The 21,443-nt window shown below is 37.7% G+C and overlaps 2 protein-coding genes across 3 annotated transcripts in view; both read left to right on the top strand.

Annotated features, from left to right (window-relative positions):
• kcnn2 (potassium calcium-activated channel subfamily N member 2) overlaps positions 1–10,382 on the top strand; it is a gene marked incomplete at its 5' end in the record, with an annotated part of 36,397 nt that extends 26,015 nt beyond the window's left edge. The window contains 2 exons of one of the 2 annotated variants that reach the window (XM_084400652.1): positions 7,898–7,967; positions 9,945–10,345. In XM_084400652.1, coding sequence (XP_084256778.1) covers positions 7,898–7,967; positions 9,945–10,220 — 346 coding nt within the window. In that variant the 3' untranslated portion in view covers positions 10,221–10,345. Of the gene's footprint in view, positions 1–7,897; positions 7,968–9,944 lie in introns of both variants that reach the window. The other variant, XM_084400651.1, reaches the window with a different exon arrangement.
• A 3,683-nt stretch (positions 10,383–14,065) lies between these two features.
• drg1 (developmentally regulated GTP binding protein 1) lies at positions 14,066–20,450 on the top strand. Its single transcript, XM_084400658.1, has 9 exons — positions 14,066–14,325; positions 14,543–14,666; positions 14,812–14,987; positions 15,895–15,964; positions 16,102–16,271; positions 16,813–16,943; positions 17,027–17,194; positions 18,802–18,924; positions 20,126–20,450. Exons 1-9 carry the CDS (start codon positions 14,287–14,289, stop codon positions 20,223–20,225), a joined length of 1,101 nt encoding a protein of 366 aa, XP_084256784.1. The 5' UTR covers positions 14,066–14,286; the 3' UTR covers positions 20,226–20,450.
• The last annotated feature ends 993 nt before the right edge of the window (positions 20,451–21,443 follow it).

The raw sequence follows: 21,443 nt of genomic DNA, 5'->3' as shown, positions 1-21,443 counted from the left end.
TCCCACACTTGCCGAGGCCACACAGGAAATAAGGAGCACATCTTGTTTTTGGAGGTCTGTTTGTCCTTTGCTGTGGAAACAGGTGCCGAGCTGCGATAAGCAAATGCGCTGTTGATGGCACGTCACAATGAAGGTTGCGAGCGGTGGCTTTGGGGACGAGGAGAGAGCGTCCACGTGTGCGCATACAGAGCGTGAGGAGAGGGGCAGGTGGTGGCGTGGGTGGTGCCAGCTGTAACATCCCATGCACCGCCTGCTGTGCCACCAACCCCCTGCTTTAATCTACAGTGGGGTCTATAGGATCATCACATTTGGGCCAGGGAGTCGCTAGCTAAATGAGCGGCACAAGACACACAGCACATCTGCCGCTTTGATGGAGGTCAGGCGCAATCTGACACGCTCCAGTAATAAGCTGCTGGTTTTTAAAGTGTCTTTTTATAAAAGATGATGTTAAAATATTTACTTTATGATTTAAGATAAAGGGTTGAGTGTCCAAAGAGACAAACGTTATGGATTTGTCATCGTGTGTCATCATCTACGTCAACCAATGGCGTGAGTTTGGGGCGGAAGGGGCCATTCACACAAAACATGCAGGGTAGTGAAATGTCTAGAGACGCATTTTTTTAAAAGTATTACTTTGAACTTGAGTGCAACACATCCGTCTAGTGCATATTTACATAGATATACAATGGAAAAGTCATGCAGTGGAATCGCTGCTTTTAATTAGCTCCTAGCTAAACGCCATTTTTCAGTAGCGCAAAAGTCTTTAATTTAACGGTGTAATGCTATGAATGCTATCCTTTTATCGCAATGTGATTTTACGATGTCTTTCTTTTAATATCCAGTTAATTGCTGCTGTTTGTAACAAATCACTTGCGTTTTTCGTGTACAGAGGACAACGTTGTCAAAATGATGGTTCACATAAGTAAAAACTTTGTATTATTCATGCCAGGCCAGTAGATGGCGATGTCACTTTGTAAAGAAGCACTGCCTATGAGCTATGTTTCCGTCAACCTGTTTTTATGCAAATTTTTAAGTATCGCATCCAAAATGAGTGATGGAATTGCCTCATTTCGAAAGAAAAATTCCATAATTCGCAAAAAAGTTTACACTCGCTTGAGGTGGTTTTTGACTTGTGCAAAAAAGAGTTAATGGGAATAATGCGAGATGGAAACGCGTTTGCCGAATAAATTCTGACATAGCGAACATTAAACCCACGTGACTAATCGGCCGTCCTCATGATGGTGTTTTATTTACTGTTGGTTAATAGGTTACCAATACCACCGTCATCCACTCGAACGCACCTAATTCGCATTTGTTTTTTTTCTTTTTGAAAAAGATTCGCTTCATGATTGGATGGAAACCCGTCTATAGACTGAACACGTAATATGCATGACGTCACCGTTTTCACAAATTCAAGTTTTTGTAGTTTACACGGAGACAGTAACAATATCGTTTTCAAAAACTTGCACTTTGAAACTGCGTTTTCAGGCTCCCCAAAACACTGTTGACATGTAAATGAACGACCAAAAATGCATAAAAAGTTTTCCGTTTTAATCCGTGTTGTCTAAACGGCCCCTTGTATTATATAGTTTTTTGTTGTATCTAAATTTGTTTGGAATACGGATAAAAGATGGAAAATTGCTGCAAGTGTGAATGACAAATGTGGTCAATTTACATAAAAATAAGTGAATAGCAATTTTACTGTGAATGGGGTTTCATGGGTGAACGTGAAAGTAGCTTTTGTAATTGTTTTAGTAGCTAACTACTTTTTTTAAAGGCTAGCTTTGAGTAGTTTGTAGTTTGGTAAGTTTAACAATGGCAGTCAGGGGCGGATCCGAAGGGAACGTTTTTGGAATCTTGTTCGGAAACGCTCTTATTTTTGCTAATCCAGTTTGGTGCCACTAGTGCGAAAATGAAAATGCAGAAAAGGGCAAAGGCATGGACAATTGTGGATGCTGTGCTTGTGTTGGGATTTTGGGGACGTCAATATAAAAGTGTATCTGGGAGATCTGAACACAATAATCATGCCACATTTTAACTGTTGTGATAATTCATTTGTCTATTTTATGTTTCCTTTTTTTCCTGTTTGTGTCAACACAATGCAATAGAGCTCGAAAGTAAGTCTTCGCCTCACCTTTAGATACAGATCTGTTGTGTGCATGCAAATGAGAGCTTGTATTTCTATCTGATGAACTGAGAAGAAAACAAAATGTACACGCCCTCATTTGATAAGTGAAATTCATTCTCAAAAAAATATTTTTGAAAAGTGCATCAGGCATTATTAAATACTTTGAAAATAATTTGGATTCTTTTTTCGACAAGCGGAGTAATAGAGACAATTAAGGACAATAAATGTAACTTTTTGACCTTTTATTTAGGACAAATGCTAATTAGCAGAATCTTATTAAAACCTGTCAAGAACATAACCAGGTTTTTTCTCTAAAATAATAATAAAAAAAAAAAAAAACTATCATTGATATATTGCTCATATTGCCTATTTTTAGGACCATTATTTGTTTTGTTTTTTAGTGTAATAGTATTTTCATGGCACTTAAGTATATTTTTTAAGCAAAAAATTTCATTCTTATAAATATGTATTTGTAAAATTATGAAATTATGTATATAATATATATATGGTAGTATTTGTTGTACTAAAGTATATATAATATAATAATATATAATATTGTCACAATGCAATATATCTTAATGGTCCTACAAAAACTAAATATATATATATATATTTTTTTTTTTTTGGGCTGAATTGTGACCTGAACATTTTGTGCAATTCGCTCAATTAGCATTTTAGGCATTTCTCAGCTGGACTGTCCTAAAACCAGAGTTAAACTAAACCAGCTATACATTACCATTTTACTCAATGAATTCCAGTTATCAATGATAGAGGGTGTTTTCTTTCCATTGTTGCATGAATGTGATTATTTGGGACGTTTAATCAGACAGCCGCTGATTAAAACTAAAACTTGACTTTGCTTCCATGAGTCGAAGGATGACTGTTCCTGAAATGTTTCATTTACATCCTCTTTTGTTTCATACGGCCGTAAGCATCTTTGGGCTCATGGAATCCGAGTTGCTCCTGAAACATTTGTCTCCGCTTATCCCACCCTCCTCCTCCTCCTCCTCCTCAAACACCCCACCACCCCCCCTTCATTTCCCAGTTGGATGACCGATAACAGTGCAGATTCATAATGTGGATCGGCCGGCTGCTGAATTTTGCCAGTCCTAATTCAAGCACTGAATTATTTCGCGAAGCCCATGCAAGCGAGGCGAACGGGCATGAAGTTTGCTTCCTCTGCACGACGCTGCTATGAGCGATTGCATTTGTTCACTGCACACAGAGCAGCATGTGGTGAATCAGACTGAGCGCAAGAAAACACACACAGGGAGAAAGACACAGAACCAGCTCAATGTCTCGGCGTGGGATTGTGCGAGCGAACAAGAGCTCTCAGACGCGAAGGTCAGCGGGTGCCCGAGGGAGCCTCTGGATGACTTTTATCCCAAAATGCTCTGCTCCCTTTGCCCCAGCAGGAGCTAATGTTCAGCACACACAGAAAGAGCCTCATGAATGAAACTCGGTTCAGCATGCAGGCTACCGCTTTTCTCTAATGTACCCGTGATGTCAAAAGCGGATGCTTGCCAAATGCATTAGAGCAATAGACATAGAAACGTGATGCAAAGCCCTCCAAATAAATTAGATTTAGTCGTATATGCTTTCAAAAGCTTTTCATGTCAAATGTGGTTCCTCTCTCTCTCTAAACGCTATCGGTCATCCAACTGTAAAATGAACGTAATGGAGCCATTTTCTCGAGACGTACTTACAATATATCAACAATTGGAATTAAAAGCAATTATGTTTGTGTACATGAAGTGCCTGGATTCCCCATTGCTGTGGGAATGTCCCAGTCATATTTCACCACAAAAAAAAAAAAAAGAAAAGAAATGTTTGCTTAAAGAAAATTCTAATTATTTTAGGACCATTAATATTTTGACATTGTTTTCATGTCAGGCATTGCCGTTTAAAATGGTGGTATTTATTGACTTTATTTTATGCTGATAAAAAAAAAAAAAGTATAATATTTTTTTCACACAAAATATAGGCTATTATATTATAATTTTTTTTATTGTAAAGTAAATTAAACACATTTTTTTCTTTATGCTGATTTAAACAAAATAATCTAAATTTTGTTTTGTTTACATAAGCTATTTTATATTATAATTATTTTATTGTAAAGCAGATTAAACAAAAAAAGTTACTGAAAATTGATTGTTTACATCAGCTATTTTATTTTTTTTAAATATTCTAATATCAATTAAATATTTATACATAAATAGAAAAACTATTTATAGTTATAATTGGAAATTCCCATACACACACACACACACACACACACACACACACACACACACACACACACACACACACACACACACACACTATTACAGTTTTCTTTTTCACACAAATTGTTTATATTATAAAAACATTTGAATTCCACACAAATTAAACAAAATATATTATTGCCTTTATTTAACTTGTATTTTGTTTACATGAATTACTTTTATTATAACATTCTAATTAGTATAAATGTTTGCAAATTATTCATATATTTTATATAAATAAAAGTTATATATATAGTTGAGAAAAATGGGGAAAAACACAAAAGTAAGTTGAAGTATTACAATATTGAGATATTGTGATGAAAATGTCAATCCAATCAATGTTAATGGTCCTAAAAACAGGGTCAATTTTCCATATACAAAATATAATTCCTTGTTTATTCTTTTGACGAAGTGGTAAAATCTGATCTGGCCTTGTTCTTGTGTGATTCATTCAGTGATCTTTGGACAGACTCAGGACATGTTTTTCAGTGTTTCTGCTGTGTGAAGCTTGATTCGCGCCCTCTAGTGGGTGGCAGCAGAACTGCACTCTTTGTATCAGTATATATTACCCTCTTAATGCTGCTCTCCTGGGTGGAAATTGCTACATCTGGGCCAAACACCTTCCAGTCCCCGGAGGCCGCCCTTATTCTCTCCTCTCTGATCTGAACACAGTTTAATTAGAGCGTTTAACCCAGAGCTTAATGCGCCAGCCTACACAATGAATTGCGAAATTGTTGCTCTTTCTCAGCAATGATTACAAATATCTCCAGCTGTGATTCAATCCCTTTCCCCCAGAACGGAGAACAGCTTTCTTGTGTTTCTCCCTTGTGATTGCGGAAACATACTGCAAACCGCGGTTTATGTGTGTCACATGCCCTTGAGAAACGAGAGAAGAAAGCACTTAATGTATAGTGAAGATAAGTAGCTCCTATGAAACCTAATTAAATGGAGCAGATGAATAATTAATGCTAGTAGTATGGATTTGAGTGAGAGGGTTGGTTTACAAAGCTGTGTGATGTAGTGTTCAGTTCTTAGAGGCTATTTATCTCCGCTTCCTTACAGTTCACAGTGATCAGTTTATAATATAGAAACCATTATTCAACAGGATTCATAGTCGTTAGTTTAAAGCAATGTTCCAGGTTCAAAACAACTTACACTCTATGGACATGCTGTCAAGTATCACCAAAAAAAAAAAAAAGAGACTATTCTTCAGTTTGTAAAAATAAATAAAAAAATACTGCATTTACCGCACTTACAATGGAAGTCTATGGGGCTAGGCAGAATGTGAAGCTCATATTTTTTGTTGAAGCACTCATATTAAAGGGAGAGTTCAACCAAAAATGAAAATTGTCCCATGATTTACTAACCCTCAAGCCATCCTAGGTGTAGGACTTTCTTCTTTCAGCCAAACGTCAGGTCAGAGGTCACTCTTCCGCCGTAAACGACTTGCGCACGGCCGTAACTGGAAGCAGTTATTCTAGCTTATTGATATTTTTCTTACAAAAGCGCATCACTTTGCTTCAGAAGGCCTTTATTAACCCCCTGAAGTCGTATAGATTACTTTTATGATGGATGGATGTTCAAATCTTCAAATCTTATAAAGCTTGAAAGAGCCAGGGTATTTTTAAATATAAATATGGCTGAAAGAAAAAAGTCATATACTAAGGATGCAGGGGCGTAATTTGTGGGGGGGTTGGGGGGGACATAACTTCCCCAATATTTAAATCTATGCATTACAACCCCCCCAATATTTATACCATGATCACATGAAAAGGAGGCATACTCAAACTTCAACCCCCCCAATGTTCAAACCAAATCTACGCCCTTGTAAGGATGGCTTAAGGGTGAGAAAATTACGGCATCATTGCAATTTTTGTTCATTTTCTAACCCTTTAATTCCTCTGTAAAAAAAATTTTTTATTTGACCTACAAAGTTTATAAATCATCCTTTTAGTGAAGTACTAGCTTATTTCTCGTACAAGCAATTTAACATAAGACGATGTTCTTTGTTTGTAAGCATGCGTGTAACATAACATAAGTTAAAGGGGTCATGACATGAGTAATCAAATTTGCCTTGTCCTTTTAACATATACGCAATGACATGGTCTGGGTGAATACTCGATTCTGATTGGCTGCAGGGTGTCCATTAAAAAGTGATAGAGGACACCTAGTAAAGGAGTTCTGGTGAAACTGACTGTTTACCGTTCGAAATTAATAAATAAATGCGCTGGCTACATAAGCTGTGAGTAACCATAGCAACAGGCAGTCAAAGTATCTATACGGACTATAAATCGAGCGGACTATAAATATCTCCGGTTGCTAAATAAACCGTCAGGCGTAACCAGGGAAACAAAGTTATTGTTTGTAAAAACTTTTGATTTCGATTGTAAAACTAATTAAAATATAAACTAATGTTTTAAAAATGTGTTATTTGGCAAGTGACCATGGTATAAGCGGGTTAATGCCCTTCGAGGTGTCCATTGTCAGGTATTAATGGACTTCGGCGGAGGAGCTCCGATGGACCTCCGCTGCACGTCGGACGGTTCACGCCTCGCCGTCGTCCATTGACACCTCGTCGGGCATTAACCCTTACATAACAGTGGCCATTTACTACCGAGCCTTAAAGAAGCCTCCCCTTAAAAACAGATTATTTCAGACAGAAGGTGAGTATGAAAGTTGAAAATTATAGTTTTTTCCATGTGTGTGTATATATAGCCTATATACTGTAAAAAAACACACATCTAAACAAACAATGTTATTAGCATTATAAGGGAACCTCAAAGAACATATTAACATAATTAAAAAAATCCACGTCATGACCCCTTTAATAAATAAATGTAAATGTAAATATGTTTGAATGTTGTGTTTCATACCCTTACACATTTAATTTGAATGTTAGCGGGTTCACTGGTTGTACATAGTCATGAAATAATGAATGTAACTGTGTATAGACGAAGTCAGTAAGCGATTTTATCACAATACAGTTGTTTTAACTTCTTTAAAGTTTAATACACTGTATATTTTAACATTTATTGCCCGACCCCATAGACTTCTACCATAAGTGTATTACTGTTATTTCAAACTAAACTCTAAATATCTTCTTAGGACCAGAAGTGACTGGTTTGTCTTGTAAATTTTGTAATTTTGTAAAAATATTTTGTAAAGTAAATTCTGTAATATTTTTTGATAGGTTTTTAATATATAATTTATCCCTATGTCACTAATAACCAGAAAGTCTCTCATCAGAGCTTTGTTCCTGTAAGAGGTGTGGAAAAGAATATCCCTCAAAAATTGGAGAGACCTTCCGCGCGCCCACAGCCTCTTCCCTCTGAAGTTTTAACTTGCATGCGCCTCAGTCCTCCTTCAATCCCTGCATTCTCTCCTCATGTCTTGTGCATGTCCTAGGAGTGCTTCTGAAATGTGTGGCTTGTGAATGGAGAACCTGTCAAAAGATTTTTGTACTGACCGCTTGCCACTATTGGCCTCTGAATGGTCTTGTGTTCAGATTAAGAAGTGTAAAAATGGAGCAACGCAAGCTGAATGACCAAGCAAACTCTCTAGTGGACCTTGCAAAGGTAAGATAATGAGTTGAATGTCTGACTAATGCATGATGGGAAAATAGGGCACATATTGTAAGTCTACAGGTGTCAAATGAACAGACGTGATTTTTAAATTTGTGTAATTCTTTACGTTTCATCTACAATATGGTTTTCGTATATGGTGCAGATAATTTGTTTCCTCACAAAGAGCAACTAAGCATATGGTTGATGTTTGTTCATTTATTCTTTTCCCTTCACGAAACATTCTCACATTGGCTTTTGTTATTTATTTCCCTCTTTCTACGCACAATACATCATGCTGCTTAATGGTCCAGAAAAGCTTTCATCTCCTGAGAGAAAAAAAGAATAACTGATGAGACACCTGAGATGTTAAAACAGCCTGATAAATTTGAAGCACTGCGTTTGCACTTCCCTTATGGCCATATTTTAGACGGGCTTAAGAGCGAGCCTTGGGGAACACCAGGCTTGCTGCCAGCCTGACTCTGCAGAACCCACAGAAACCTGGGAAAGGGATACACTTGAGATCTGATGAGTCAGCTGGAACAGCCTCTCGCACGAGCACACACGCCGAAGCTGTGACATTCAAACATCCGCAGTGGTCATATCCTAGCAACCTCTGTCTGGGCTTTGCCGTGAGAGTCATTAGTTAGTGTTACCCAATTACCCTCCTGTCCCGCACCTCCCAAAGAAACCGGAGAGGGTGACATTGAGGCGGAGCGTGATATGACTCATACTGGTTTCAGCCTCCTTTTATCATTGCTGTAATTGCCTCTCACCATAAGAGGGCGGTATAACATTAATCATGGCAGCAGCTGCTCCCAGTGGCAATGAATCCTATAATGCAGCTTAAAATAACTTAAGCAGCTGCAGTGCTTCTGCAACCTTCAGACAGCCCGCAGACCCAGATACGTCTGCAACTTCTGTGACCCGTTTTTTCTGTGATTTCATTTTTAGTGTTTCTTTAGAAATGTATGAAGGCAGTTTGTTCATATTCAGTGGTGTCTGCTAAGGCAAGTGTCACTGTTGCACATACTTAAGGTGAGGGATTTAAACAAACCTCTAAGCCAAAGTATTAAACTTCGTTGCATAACTTGTCACACACTGTCTGCTACAGACATGAATTGTGCTTCAAACCATGTGGCTCTTTGAGAAAAGGTGTGCTGTTATTTTTCTAAGCCATCCGCCTAATGAGTTTTACCTGGTGGATAATAGGAGAAAAAAAAAAGTCACATTTAATTAAATTAAAGGAGGGAGCTGAGCCATATCTAGAGACCGGAATATCAGTGTTATACTCTTGATTTATGTCAGTAAGCAGCCACACAGAATACCGTACTAGCAAATGCACAAAGCTCCCTAGCAACTACATAATAATGTGCTAAAAATAGAGAGACCACCTTAGTAGAGATTGACTGATATTGCTTTTTAAGACTGATGATAGCGATTCATTTTTTAAACGTATGAAAACCGATATGCTGTTTTTTATTGTTGTTTTATGTATGCTTTTTGGCATAACTAAATGAGCATTAGACTACAACAAACAATATGCATTTTGAATAATTACTGTTGTTGTGAAGCTACACATTTCTAATTCGAGGCAAAATGGCTGTTACTCAAAAGGACGTGTAATTATCCAAATAATACATTAAGTAAGGTACTTTATCTGTGAATTCTGTGGTTAGTTCCTTTTTTCCCCCCATCAAATGTTGCCATTTATTGTTTGACTCAATATTTTTAAAAGATCAAGCATTATGATTGCTAATATTTGCACTTTTGTCAATGTTTTTTTTAACCGATATTCAGACTTTTGTGAATATTGGTAAAACATTGGTTTACCAACGGTTCATGGACCGATAATTGTCATCGTAACAATTTTTACTAATATTCACAAGTCTGAGTAGTTAGCTAGTAGTAGCTAGTCTTATAATACCAGGCTGTTCGACCAATCTTTTATGAATCTCTGTTAACTATACCCTTTTCCTCGCTTCATCTCAGACTCAAAACATCATGTACGACCTGGTCTCGGACCTCAACGAGCGAGGCGAAGACATGGAAAAGAGGATTGGGTTGCTGGAGACCAAACTGGAGACATTGCTCAGCAACTTACAGGCTCTTCCAGGCCTCATCAGTCAGGTGATCAGCCAGCAACACCGGGACTTTCTGGAGGTGCAACTCCAGCCATTCGACAAAAACAGCCACGAGCGCTCGCAGTCCGTCTCCCGGCGCCGGTCGTCCTCCACCGCGCCGCCCACTTCTTCCGAGAGCAGCTAGAGCTGCCAGCCCAGCCGGCGTCTCCGGAGAAGACTTTCGCCATCATATGGCCAAGTTGCATTTTACTGTAAAGCCTTATGGTTTCAATAAAGTATTATCCAAATTCTGATGGCACCATCAGAGGTTACCGGGGATAATGCGTTTGAAATGGATAGCTTCCACACATATCTTGTCGGTTTGTTTTTTTTGTTTTGTTTTTTTTACATCGATAAATGATGCTGTTTCTCTGTTGACAGGATCACAGAGAGACTTTTCTCAGTAACTAATGATGGAAAGATGGGGCTATCAGGTGAGCAAGTCCTTCCGGGGGACTTAATTCAGGAAAGCAATGTGATGACCTCAAACGGCACTGAATAGTGCCGGACTAGTGCTTCCTACCGAATTGTCTGTCTCTGCGTATGTGAATGAGATCTGACCTGTTCCTAGAATCAACAGGCATTAATAACTCTTTATTGAGGAACTAATAGCATGTCTGAACCCAAGATGGGCAGATGAGGAATGCTTCCCATCCCTGTCCCAAATAGCGAAAACCCTAGATTTTCACTCTCAAAGGAAAGCATATATCTTTTAGGTTAGAAACGGCATCAGCTGTAGTGTTCTTCTGTTGTGAGGCCTCTAAAAGTGACTATTCCGGGGGCCCTGTTGCAAACAATTTACGAAATGAATGCGTCTGAATCTATACTTGCACTTTTTATCATTGCACTTCAATGCTTACTGACTATAATATGAATTTATGTTGCTCATTCAAATAAACAGACACCTTTAGTCATAGGATAATGGCCAGAATGTACAACGATAATGATTGTGTAGGCTACGGCAAGGGCAGAATTGAGACCTCGACTGAAATGACTGTGCTTAAAATGTAGATGTTAGATCGCTGCTGTTTATGCACCAACGTTTCAAACTCTCCATTAGTTCCAACGGCAATCTATGGAATAGCTGAGAGGAAACGCTCTCGGTTCACTGTGTGCTCTACGCTTAAACAGACTTCAAAAACGAGAAGAGATCTACTGGATGCTATTTATAGATCTATTTGTTGATCTGTTTAAGAGCAGCAACTATCTTGTATATGTTTGGAAATGCCTATTTTTGTATATTAATGAGGACAAGCACACCTCCAGATGCGTATGTCTTTCTCGAAGGATGTGTGGTAAAGAACTGTGTTTGAGTGTGTAAGTGGAATGTAGAACCAAAGCTTTCAAAATGGGCAGAAAGAAGGGAAATGGATGGTCGTCTGGAAAACCTCACGGTTTCCCAGTTAGCTGAACATTACCATTGTTCTGTAACGGGTTTCTCTGGGATGGCCCTCTGGCATGTCCTGTGAATTCAGCCTCTGTTTTTTTCATACTGGTGTTAAAGGTTAAACAAATCCACAGCACAAATCAAAATAAAGGAGTTTCATACTTATTTTCCAAGCAATCGGTCTCACGCCATTCTAAATGTGAACACAAATGTCTGTCTGATGCAAAGAATTGTATTTATTGTGGAAGAGAATACGACCGGCTCACCAAACTTTACTATCATTTATTGATAGCATGTTATTGATAGATCTGTGCACTTTAGATTCTAAAGATATATGATGGGTTCATGTTGGATATATTGGTGCATTTCATAACCTGGCCCAGCAACAACACATCCCAGAATGTCATTAATGGGTCACAGAACCTAACGAAACGATGGTGGATCCAGCAATTTCACCAACATAGAAACTATGAGTGATTAAATACTGTATGCAAAATGAATATAAACAATAAAATGAAGCTATTTAACAGAAAAAGTGTGTTTGAGCATTGATGTTATATTTCATGAAGTAGTCCTTAGTTTGCACATGTCGTGTTAGCTTTGAGGCTGTATATAACAGTTAGCAGGCTGTAAAATGTAGTCTTTTTTTCCCCCGATTCAGTTACTTTCTAGAGTGAGAAGGAATGCCCCTCCAATTAATGCCAACTTCCTCAATAGGAAACAAGCCTGTTGGTTATTAAAATAAGTGGCACATTTCTTTCAGTTATTAGCTATAATGGCAGTTACATGGAAATACTAATGTGTATTATTTATCTTTTATTTTGTTGAGCCCTTGAAACAATCAGTGGCCTATAATGTATATTATATCATATCTAATATAGCCTATTATAATACATTTTTATCATTCTTAAGCAGGGCACCCTATAACGTCATGGCTGATGATGTCTATAACAAATTCAATTAAGCTTTTGAGATCACCATGAATATTTAACAACTAATTAATGAATTACCTAATTCTACAGAATCTAAATCATTAGTTGAAAAAAAAAAAAAAAAGGTACATTACTGATGACAGGCCTGCCTGGTCAGAGCCGTTAAATATGTGGTGAAGCAGCATTTTTCATAGTCCCGCCCCCAAGCTCACGCGCTATTGGCTGAGAGCAGCCTCTAAGTTATCTAATTGGCTAACACGCACAGTCTGCGTTGCTGTTTTAATCTTATGATCCATTCAAAACTTCTCGTGATGACGCCATGGATCCGTAACCTCGTAAATCTAGCAACGTTTTTTTTATATTTTCACTTTTTTTTTTTTTTTTTATAATTTTAAATTTTAAATGAATGCACATTTATAAACCTATACTTTGTGTTATATTACCTTGGCATTAAATTGCAGAAAACTATAAACGCTGCTGCTGCATGAGTGTTTCTAGTGACGGCATATTTAACATATTTCTCTTTTCTGACTAACGAAATCAATCTATCGATTGTTTCTCTCTCTTGGAAAGTCTTAGAAACGTTTTCTTTGGAGTTTTTTCCTTTTGTTGTTTAGGCCAAATGAGAACGCAATTTTATTGATTGTAGTTTCTTTTCTCCACTATCCACCTTCCTACGCACTTCCGTTAAGCTGTAAACGATCAGTGAAAAGGCTCGCTCTATGAACGCAATACGTTAAAAAGTGTCACAATGAGATTACATTAATCTAGGCTAGCCTACTCACCCTTTAACCATCGAACATTGAAAGGAAATTTAAAAGTGTAAAGCAACAAGGTACTTTCAACAGACCAAATAACCCAAAAGCGCGAGTCTTTCCACAGCAATAACGGACGGGTTACACAACTGTATAATACACTGTCACTGTGTATCTGTATCATGTAACTTATGTTGCCTTAATCAAAAATGTTCATTAACTTAAGCATAACGTGATACTATTATCACGGAAAATATGTGAGGATTTGAGGAGAATAACGAGAGATTCTTCGTGCATTCCTGTGAATTATTAATGGAATATCGTAAATTAAATTCGGGAGAACAGACCACAAATGTGCAGTAGCCTATATGTTGTCCTTTTTCATACTTTTACAGCAGATTGCAAAGGGAAACAATAAAATATTCATGAAAAGAAAGCAGCGACTGAAAATTGCTCTTGCCATATATTCTTGTTATAACATGTCACGTTAAAATACCAAGTAGGCTATAGCGTTATTCTCATGATGTCTGAAAATAAATCATGAAGGAAATTTGAAAGCTCATCCAGTCAAACTGACAGCTTTATTTGTAGGGCAACCTTATGATTTGAAATGATTCGTTTCAGTCTTTTTGAATGGAAGTTCCCCAAACCGGAAGTGCCACTGCCACCCATAATTCAAAACGCAGTAAGGTCGTCAGGAATAAGGTGGATATAATTCACATGTAGTTATTTGGATTTATGGTTCACAATAAAATTATTTTGCTTTGTTAATGTTTCCGATTTGAACTCGGAGGTACAGGTTTTCCCAGGTGGTGCACCTAAAGGCAGCAACAGAGCCATGTTATCACAAAGACAGAATACCCCTTTCAGTATCTGTCTGTATGGATATTTATGCTTAGTATTCCAAAATATCTCTGGAAAAGTGCAAGAACTGGAAGTATTCGCTCCTGTCCAGTAGGCGGAACCCTTTTGTTAGGCACGAGAAGAGGCAAAATATCGCGAGAACAGAGCGTGGCGTGAACAACTCATGGCAAAGCATGTGAACGGTGTGCTTACGAGCCAACACGCCGCGTAACTAAATAACTAACATCAACTTTTTATTTTTCAACTAACGGCTTTGAAAGGACCAACGCCAAAATGAGTTTACTCGCCAAAATAGCCGAAATCGAGAACGAGGTGGGTTGACATTTACAGTAATGTATGAAAAATAGCCGTTAGCACTTTAGCGCCAAACCCATTCAATAGTGTATCCTGCTGCATTTCATAAATGAACCTGATATTCAATAAACCGAGCAGTTAAATCTCACATAACAGTGAAAGCTGTGAAAATGTTTTGTTGTCTTGACATTGTCAATGTAAATGTGCGGTTTAATGAAGTGTCTGTGTCCTGCAGATGGCTCGCACTCAGAAGAATAAGGCCACAGCTCATCATCTGGGCCTGCTGAAGGCTAGATTAGCCAAACTGAGGAGGGAGCTCATCACTCCTAAAGGAGGCAGTGGAGGAGGCACTGGAGAGGGTCAGTGCTGCTCCATCATCACACACAGATCCTGCTATATCTTGTCTCGGGAGCTTCATGTCCATGTTTTTTATAAAGGGGTCCTGAGTGATTAAACTGGGCTGTTATTGCTTTGTTTTTTCACTAAACCTGATTTTCCCCTCAGGATTTGATGTGGCAAAGACTGGGGATGCCCGTATTGGGTTTGTGGGCTTCCCGTCAGTGGGCAAATCCACTCTTCTGAGTAACTTGGCTGGTGTGTATTCTGAGGTGGCTGCATATGAGTTCACCACACTGACAACTGTACCAGGAGTCATCCGCTATAAAGGAGCTAAAATTCAGGTGAAACTCTTCGCACAAGTTTATAATATGCCAGGCAGAGTGATTGTAATTGTGATTTTTTTTTTTTATAGTGTGTTCTGTAGGGCTGGGTATTGACACACATTTCACAGTTCGACTCGATTTCGACTCACAAGCTTGCGATTCTATTCTGATCTTAATTCGATTCAGTAGTATTGATTAATTTGGATGTACATAAGGTACAGTACATGTTAAGTTTTCTTAAGGAAAAAGTCTCATGTCAACAAATGCTGTAAACTATACAGGGAACCGTCAGTGTGTACATAATGATAATATTAAAGCTTAAAGTGATAGGCTACAGGGTTTGAAATTAACTTTTTTACTCGCTTGCCAATTTGGCAACTACATTTTTTAATTACCGGCCATTCAGAACCGAAAAAGAAATAAACCAGATTAACTATGTCACAGCTTATACATATAAAGGCTATATATATATATAAATAAATAAATATGTATATATATATATATATATATATATATATATATGTGTGTGTGTGTATGTCATCTGTCACCCAGCCATCTCCTCCCTTCCTCTTTCACCCTGATCCCTTTGACCAAAAGTTATTTTAGGTGGACAGATCAATACAGTACAAAGAACATGAAAAAAAATGTAGTATGGTGGAAAAAACAATGTCTTTTCTTCTAACCAAATGCTTTTTTATCTTTGCTATTGCTTCAATGCAAATGAACAAGCGTGCCGTTATTTGTTGTGTAGTGACGTGCGTGTTCAAGTAAGCCAGATATGTGCAGATTCTGCGCAATACGCTGTATTTAATAAATTTCCCTTGGCTTCAACATCCTAGAATGTGGATTTGCAAATCTTCACAGTTTTGGTGAGTGACTGAAAGAAATGAGGCATTCAAGTTTGACTTTTTATTTGTTTCATTAGCTTCTGGATCTCCCAGGTATCATTGAGGGGGCCAAAGATGGCAAGGGCAGAGGGCGACAAGTCATTGCTGGTAGGTAACAAACCATTAACACAGAGACTCATTTGAAGACACTTTCAGTGCACTTCTGTCTTTTTAAGTGTGCTTTAGTACCAGTTACGTTCACTCACTGATCTTAGCGTTTCCCTAATCTTACTTCCCTCCAACAGTTGCTCGCACTTGCAACCTTATCCTGATCGTCTTGGACGTTCTGAAGCCTCTCGGACACAAGAAGCTCATTGAACATGAGTTGGAAGGTTTTGGTATCCGGCTCAACAAGAAACCACCAAATATTGGCTTCAAGAAGAAAGACAAGGGCGGAATCAACTTCACTGCCACTGTACGACTTCAGTGTACTATTAACCCACTAATGCATACATTTATAAAAGCATTGTTAAAGTCACTTTTCTTGCATAAAATGAACATAAAAAACAAATATATATATATATATCTCAAAGTATATATATATATATATATCTCAAAGTGTATAAAATCTCTTCCCTCTAATAACCTGTCACTCATGAGAGATAATAGCAATTAGCAAACGACATGTGCCAATCAATTCCTGATGGACAAAATCAAGTCCCGTCCCACTTTTCTTAAGCCTTTTCACAATATAGATCACAATAGAGAAGAAAAGATGGTTGCAATGTTGGTTTCGTGCAGTTCTTCGTGACATGAACATCATTTGTATGTCTTAAAATGTTTTGAAATGTAAGTTTACTCACTAAGATATGGAGCAGCATACTAGAAAAAGCATTTTACTTAAGTCATTTTTTCATTATGAACCATTTCATCTACATCTTTTGCATTGTTTCTTAGTGTCTGTTATAAATCAGGTCAGTTGTGTTCACAGTTGTCATCATGCTTTTATGTTTTAGTGTGCTCAAAGTGAGCTGGATGCTGAGACTGTGAAAAGCATCCTTTCGGAGTATAAGATCCACAACGCTGATATAACCTTACGAAGCGACTCCACAGCTGACGACCTCATTGATGTGGTGGAGGGAAACCGGTAGGACCATGTTCACATCCTCCAACCTCAGTCATTCTCACTTCAGAAGAGATTTTTCACATGGTTGTTGTTCTCTCCTCTAGGGTTTACATCCCCTGCATCTACGTACTCAACAAAATCGACCAGATCTCTATTGAGGAGCTGGACGTTATCTACAAAATCCCTCACTGCGTGCCAATCTCAGCTCACCACCGCTGGAACTTTGACGACCTGTTGGAAAGGATCTGGGACTACCTGCAACTAGTGCGCATGTGAGTTACATGTTCCGCTGAGCTCGTTGCAATGCGTTCTGGGATTGCATGCTTAGAATTTGGCCAGAACAGCTTGTCTTAGGGAGGAGCGGGCACCTTGCAAGCACTAATGAACATAATTAAAAGTTATTGAAAAGAAGTGATTTGCCATACATATTGTAGTGCCGCCCCGACTAAAGATTCTTCTAGTCGACTAGTAGTCGTTCATATAATCCATTAGTCGAATAATCGCAAGATTAATGACGGCAGAAAGCGCAACCTGATTGTTTCCTTTATTTTGGTTTTCTTTATTTTACAAAAACACGTTTGTTGTTATTGTGAGTTTACACAAAGACAAGTAGACCCTTTAGTTTAGGGCTGCACGATTAATCGCAATGAAACCACACGTGATTTGGCAAAGGCTGCGAATATTTTATGCGCAGCTTGCGATTATTTTATGCGCAGCTTGTCAGTGCAGCACGGATGATCGGTACTTAAGGCTGCTCCATCTGAACACCAGAGGGCGCTCTCACACAGACACGCCAAATATGCCCCGCCGCAGATGTACGTAATGCACATCATTCCAGGAAATCCCTATAGGGCATCATCGCTGTAGCTGAATAAACAGAAGATTGAAACGCTTTGATTAAGCATGACTAATAAACACACAACTTATTCTGTGTAAGAAGCCACATCATCTCACAGAAGGATGCTCAACTGTTGTCATGAAGTGAGTTAGGAATAAAAGCATGTTATTAAATGTTCTTTTGTTGGACGAGGTTCATAAATGCTTCTCGTGTTTGGAAAGCTGTTGACGAAGTTATAAGTGACTCAAACTCACAGTGCTGTCAGATGGAGCAGCGTTTACAGAGCCGTACATCAACGACAAGCTATGCATAAAAAACAATCGCATCCTTTGCGATTTATGGAAATTGCGATTAATCGTGCAGCCCTACTTTAGTTCAGTTCCTTCAGTTTCGAATATTATTCTTATATATGTATAACAAAAAATGAGTTGTTTCCGCTGTTATCAGGAAAAAATGGTAGAGATGGCGCTGCCGCCTCCATGTCATGCAGTTAGCCTGCTATACTTCAGCTTCCACACTCCACACAAACGCTTGGATATGTGCCAATAATAGCGCACATTTATCTGGGTTAACGTTAGAGTGAGCGGACATGTGAAGTTGCTACTTGCAGGTTTCAAATGATAAGCCATATTTGAGGTTGATGGATGAAAGGCGAACGTTTGGATTTCCTGCCCGACATACTGTAGTTACCACAAAGAACCGCCGTTAATGATCTGTCCCTCACAAGTTTTTTCCCCCCGACTAATAAAATCTTGGTCGTCTAAGACTTCTCGTTGACTAACGTTAAGTCGAACATTAGCGGTCAGGTCTAACACATTGTGTACTGAAATGTACACAAATTTCACTGAAATTTCACTGAAATGTCACTTTCAGTGAAAATGCCCTTTTGCCTGTGTGAAGCTTACAGCAACATAACGCAGAATAAATTATTATAATGTTCTACTGTTTAGTATTCACTGCCAGACTCTAAAGTTTACAATGGGCACTATGTATCATAAAGCCACTTCATTATGTATAATAACACTGACTGATATTTCACAGCTACACAAAGCCGAAAGGACAGCTTCCTGATTACACGTCACCTGTAGTGCTTCCAGATGAAAAGACAGCTGTTGAGGACTTCTGCTTAAAGATTCACAAAAACCTCATCAAAGAGTTCAAATAGTAAGTGACTTCAAAATGTTTAAGGAGGCTCTTGTGGTTTTTTTTTTTGCAAGTGGACTGGAACTCTCAGTGAAGATTGCTTTGAAACTTAGTCAGGTGCAATTGAAAGTGTTTATGTATTTCCTTTTTATGCTGTGCGTCATTTTTCATCTGTGCTGATAGCAAGTGGCTCTGATGTAATGGCAGCACTGGGTATCTTTATTTCTCTCACATGATGAGCACAGTATCTTAAACTCAGTTCCAAGGTCACAGCAAGTGTACATTATGTTACTTCCTTTGGTTGGGAAGACCTTGTTCCTAAATTCTGCATATGAGAATCCCTTCATTTTGGTAATAAAAAAAGAAAAAACATTGATCACGTATCTCTAACCTTTAGATATATTGTTATATTTAATCTGTTATGAATTTTAATATCTATTTATAAGTGTTATTGTATTATTCATATACTATTATAATAATCATATTTAGATTTTTTTTATATAGGATATTCAGTTTTTATTTTAATTAGTTTATATGTTAATAATTTTGATGCTAGTGTCATATGTATACATTTTTTATGTTTGTTTATCTTTTATTTTATTTTTAGTAATTTTAGTATTTCAAGTTAAACTAAAGGTTTTTCATCAAAAATTTACATTTTATTTATTTCAATTAATACTTTAACAATTGCTACACTGATTTTTCACGGGACAGAATCAGATAACAATGTCAAATTGAACCCTCCTAATGCTTTAAAAAAACAAAACCGCATAATTTCATGTGTAAATCCACACCTCACTTTCAGGTCAAAACTGACCCGAACACAAAAGGTGTAACAATTTAGTTTAAATGGTTTTATGTCTTATATATTTTTTTTTAAGAAGCTTTTCAAAGATGTCAATTTCTTTTTGCCAAAATGCTATTTAATTAGTCTTGTTTTCTATTTAATTAGTTCAAGTTCTTGGTAACAGTTTTTCATTCTTATTAACGGTAACTGCAGAACCTGATACTGCGGTAGGTGAGGAAGGACAATACTGTTTTTGTTTTTTTATTTCAAGTGACTCTCTCCAAACTAGCAAGACTTTATAACCTGTCAGAATGAATCTGGTGCAGATTTTTTAAATTGTCCCATCAGATTTAAAACACTGTATAAAACATTTAGGAAAATGCTGCTGTGTTGAAACGTGCCTACTAGCATCATCTCTCTCTCTTCTCTCTGCAGTGCATTGGTGTGGGGGTCGTCAGTGAAGCATAACCCGCAGAAAGTCGGAAAAGACCATGTGCTCGAAGATGAGGACGTAATCCAGCTGGTCAAGAAATAAAAGGACTCTGATGCTTTGCATGATCATTACACTTCAAAAAAGAAGTAACAAGACATTTCTAAATGCCCCGAAGGTTCCCATGGCACCATTGCTGTTTCTTTTATTTGTCTTCTCATGGATTTCGCTTTATTCGGCATCAGAAATGGTTTGAATGCAGTTATAGAATAAGTGCAAATGTGGGCTGCAAAACAAAGTGAACTTCAATAAAACCCTAGAATAAAAATCCATGGATGTCTAAATGTGACTGTTTTTCATGACAATTCAATTCACATTTATTTGTATAGTGCTTTTTTACAGAAAATACATGAGTCCACTTTACAATTTAAAGTGATCTGTTATCAGAGGTGTAACTAAGTTGTATTTCAGAAGTGTACATATACAAATCACAGCTAAAAATGTTTTAAAATAAAGAAAATGTACAAGTCAATTTATGCACAAAAATGTTTTTAAGAAATGTAATAATTTAAGGCAGAGGCAATGAGCTAATTGAAGTAATGAATACTTGACAAAACATTTGATTCAGGTCTTTTTGTTGAATTGTCAGCATTGTTTACCAGATGAACAAAATCAACTGAGATATCTAGTCCGTAACCAGCACTTCATGTGGTTTAATCCAGTAGTCTTGTGGTCACACAACACCCTCCCCCGCTGTGACAATCAATCACTCAGGATAACCAGGCCACTTAGCGGATGAAACGGACGGGGAATGATACACACCCCGTCAGAAGCACTGATGCCCTTAAATCGCCCCACTCACTAGGGACATTTGACATTATGAATGTGTGATGGGTGCAAGCTGCCTCAAAGGTTAATCAGCCAAAAAGCCTTTTTGTTGCCTTTGCATTTGAGCTGATATAAAGTCAACAATACTACAATAAAAAGCTATTCTTGTGGTAAGTACATTTGGATAAGTTTCTTTTAAATTGTGATTTTTTTCAGACCTGGAGTACTCATGAAAATTATAAAATTGTATAGTGAATGCACATTTAAAGTTGTGTTATGATTTTCAATGGTCCTTGGCCAGTAATTGCTCATTGTGAGTGTTTGTAAGAATATCTATAGAACAATTTCTTACAATGCTTATTCAGTAATCACAAACAAATTAATTTATAAAAATGTGTGGTATCCCTATAGAAGGTCATCTTGTGATGACTACAAACTTTTACATATATTTCACACTGCAGTTTCTATTTAGTTGGGTGGTCTGCTTTAAGCTGT

Source organism: Rutilus rutilus, assembly GCF_951802725.1.
Source record: "Rutilus rutilus genome assembly, chromosome: 25".
In the NCBI taxonomy this organism is placed as follows: domain Eukaryota; kingdom Metazoa; phylum Chordata; class Actinopteri; order Cypriniformes; family Leuciscidae; genus Rutilus; species Rutilus rutilus.
Note: the sequence above shows the minus strand (reverse complement) of the source record. Positions and strands in the feature narration are given on the sequence as shown.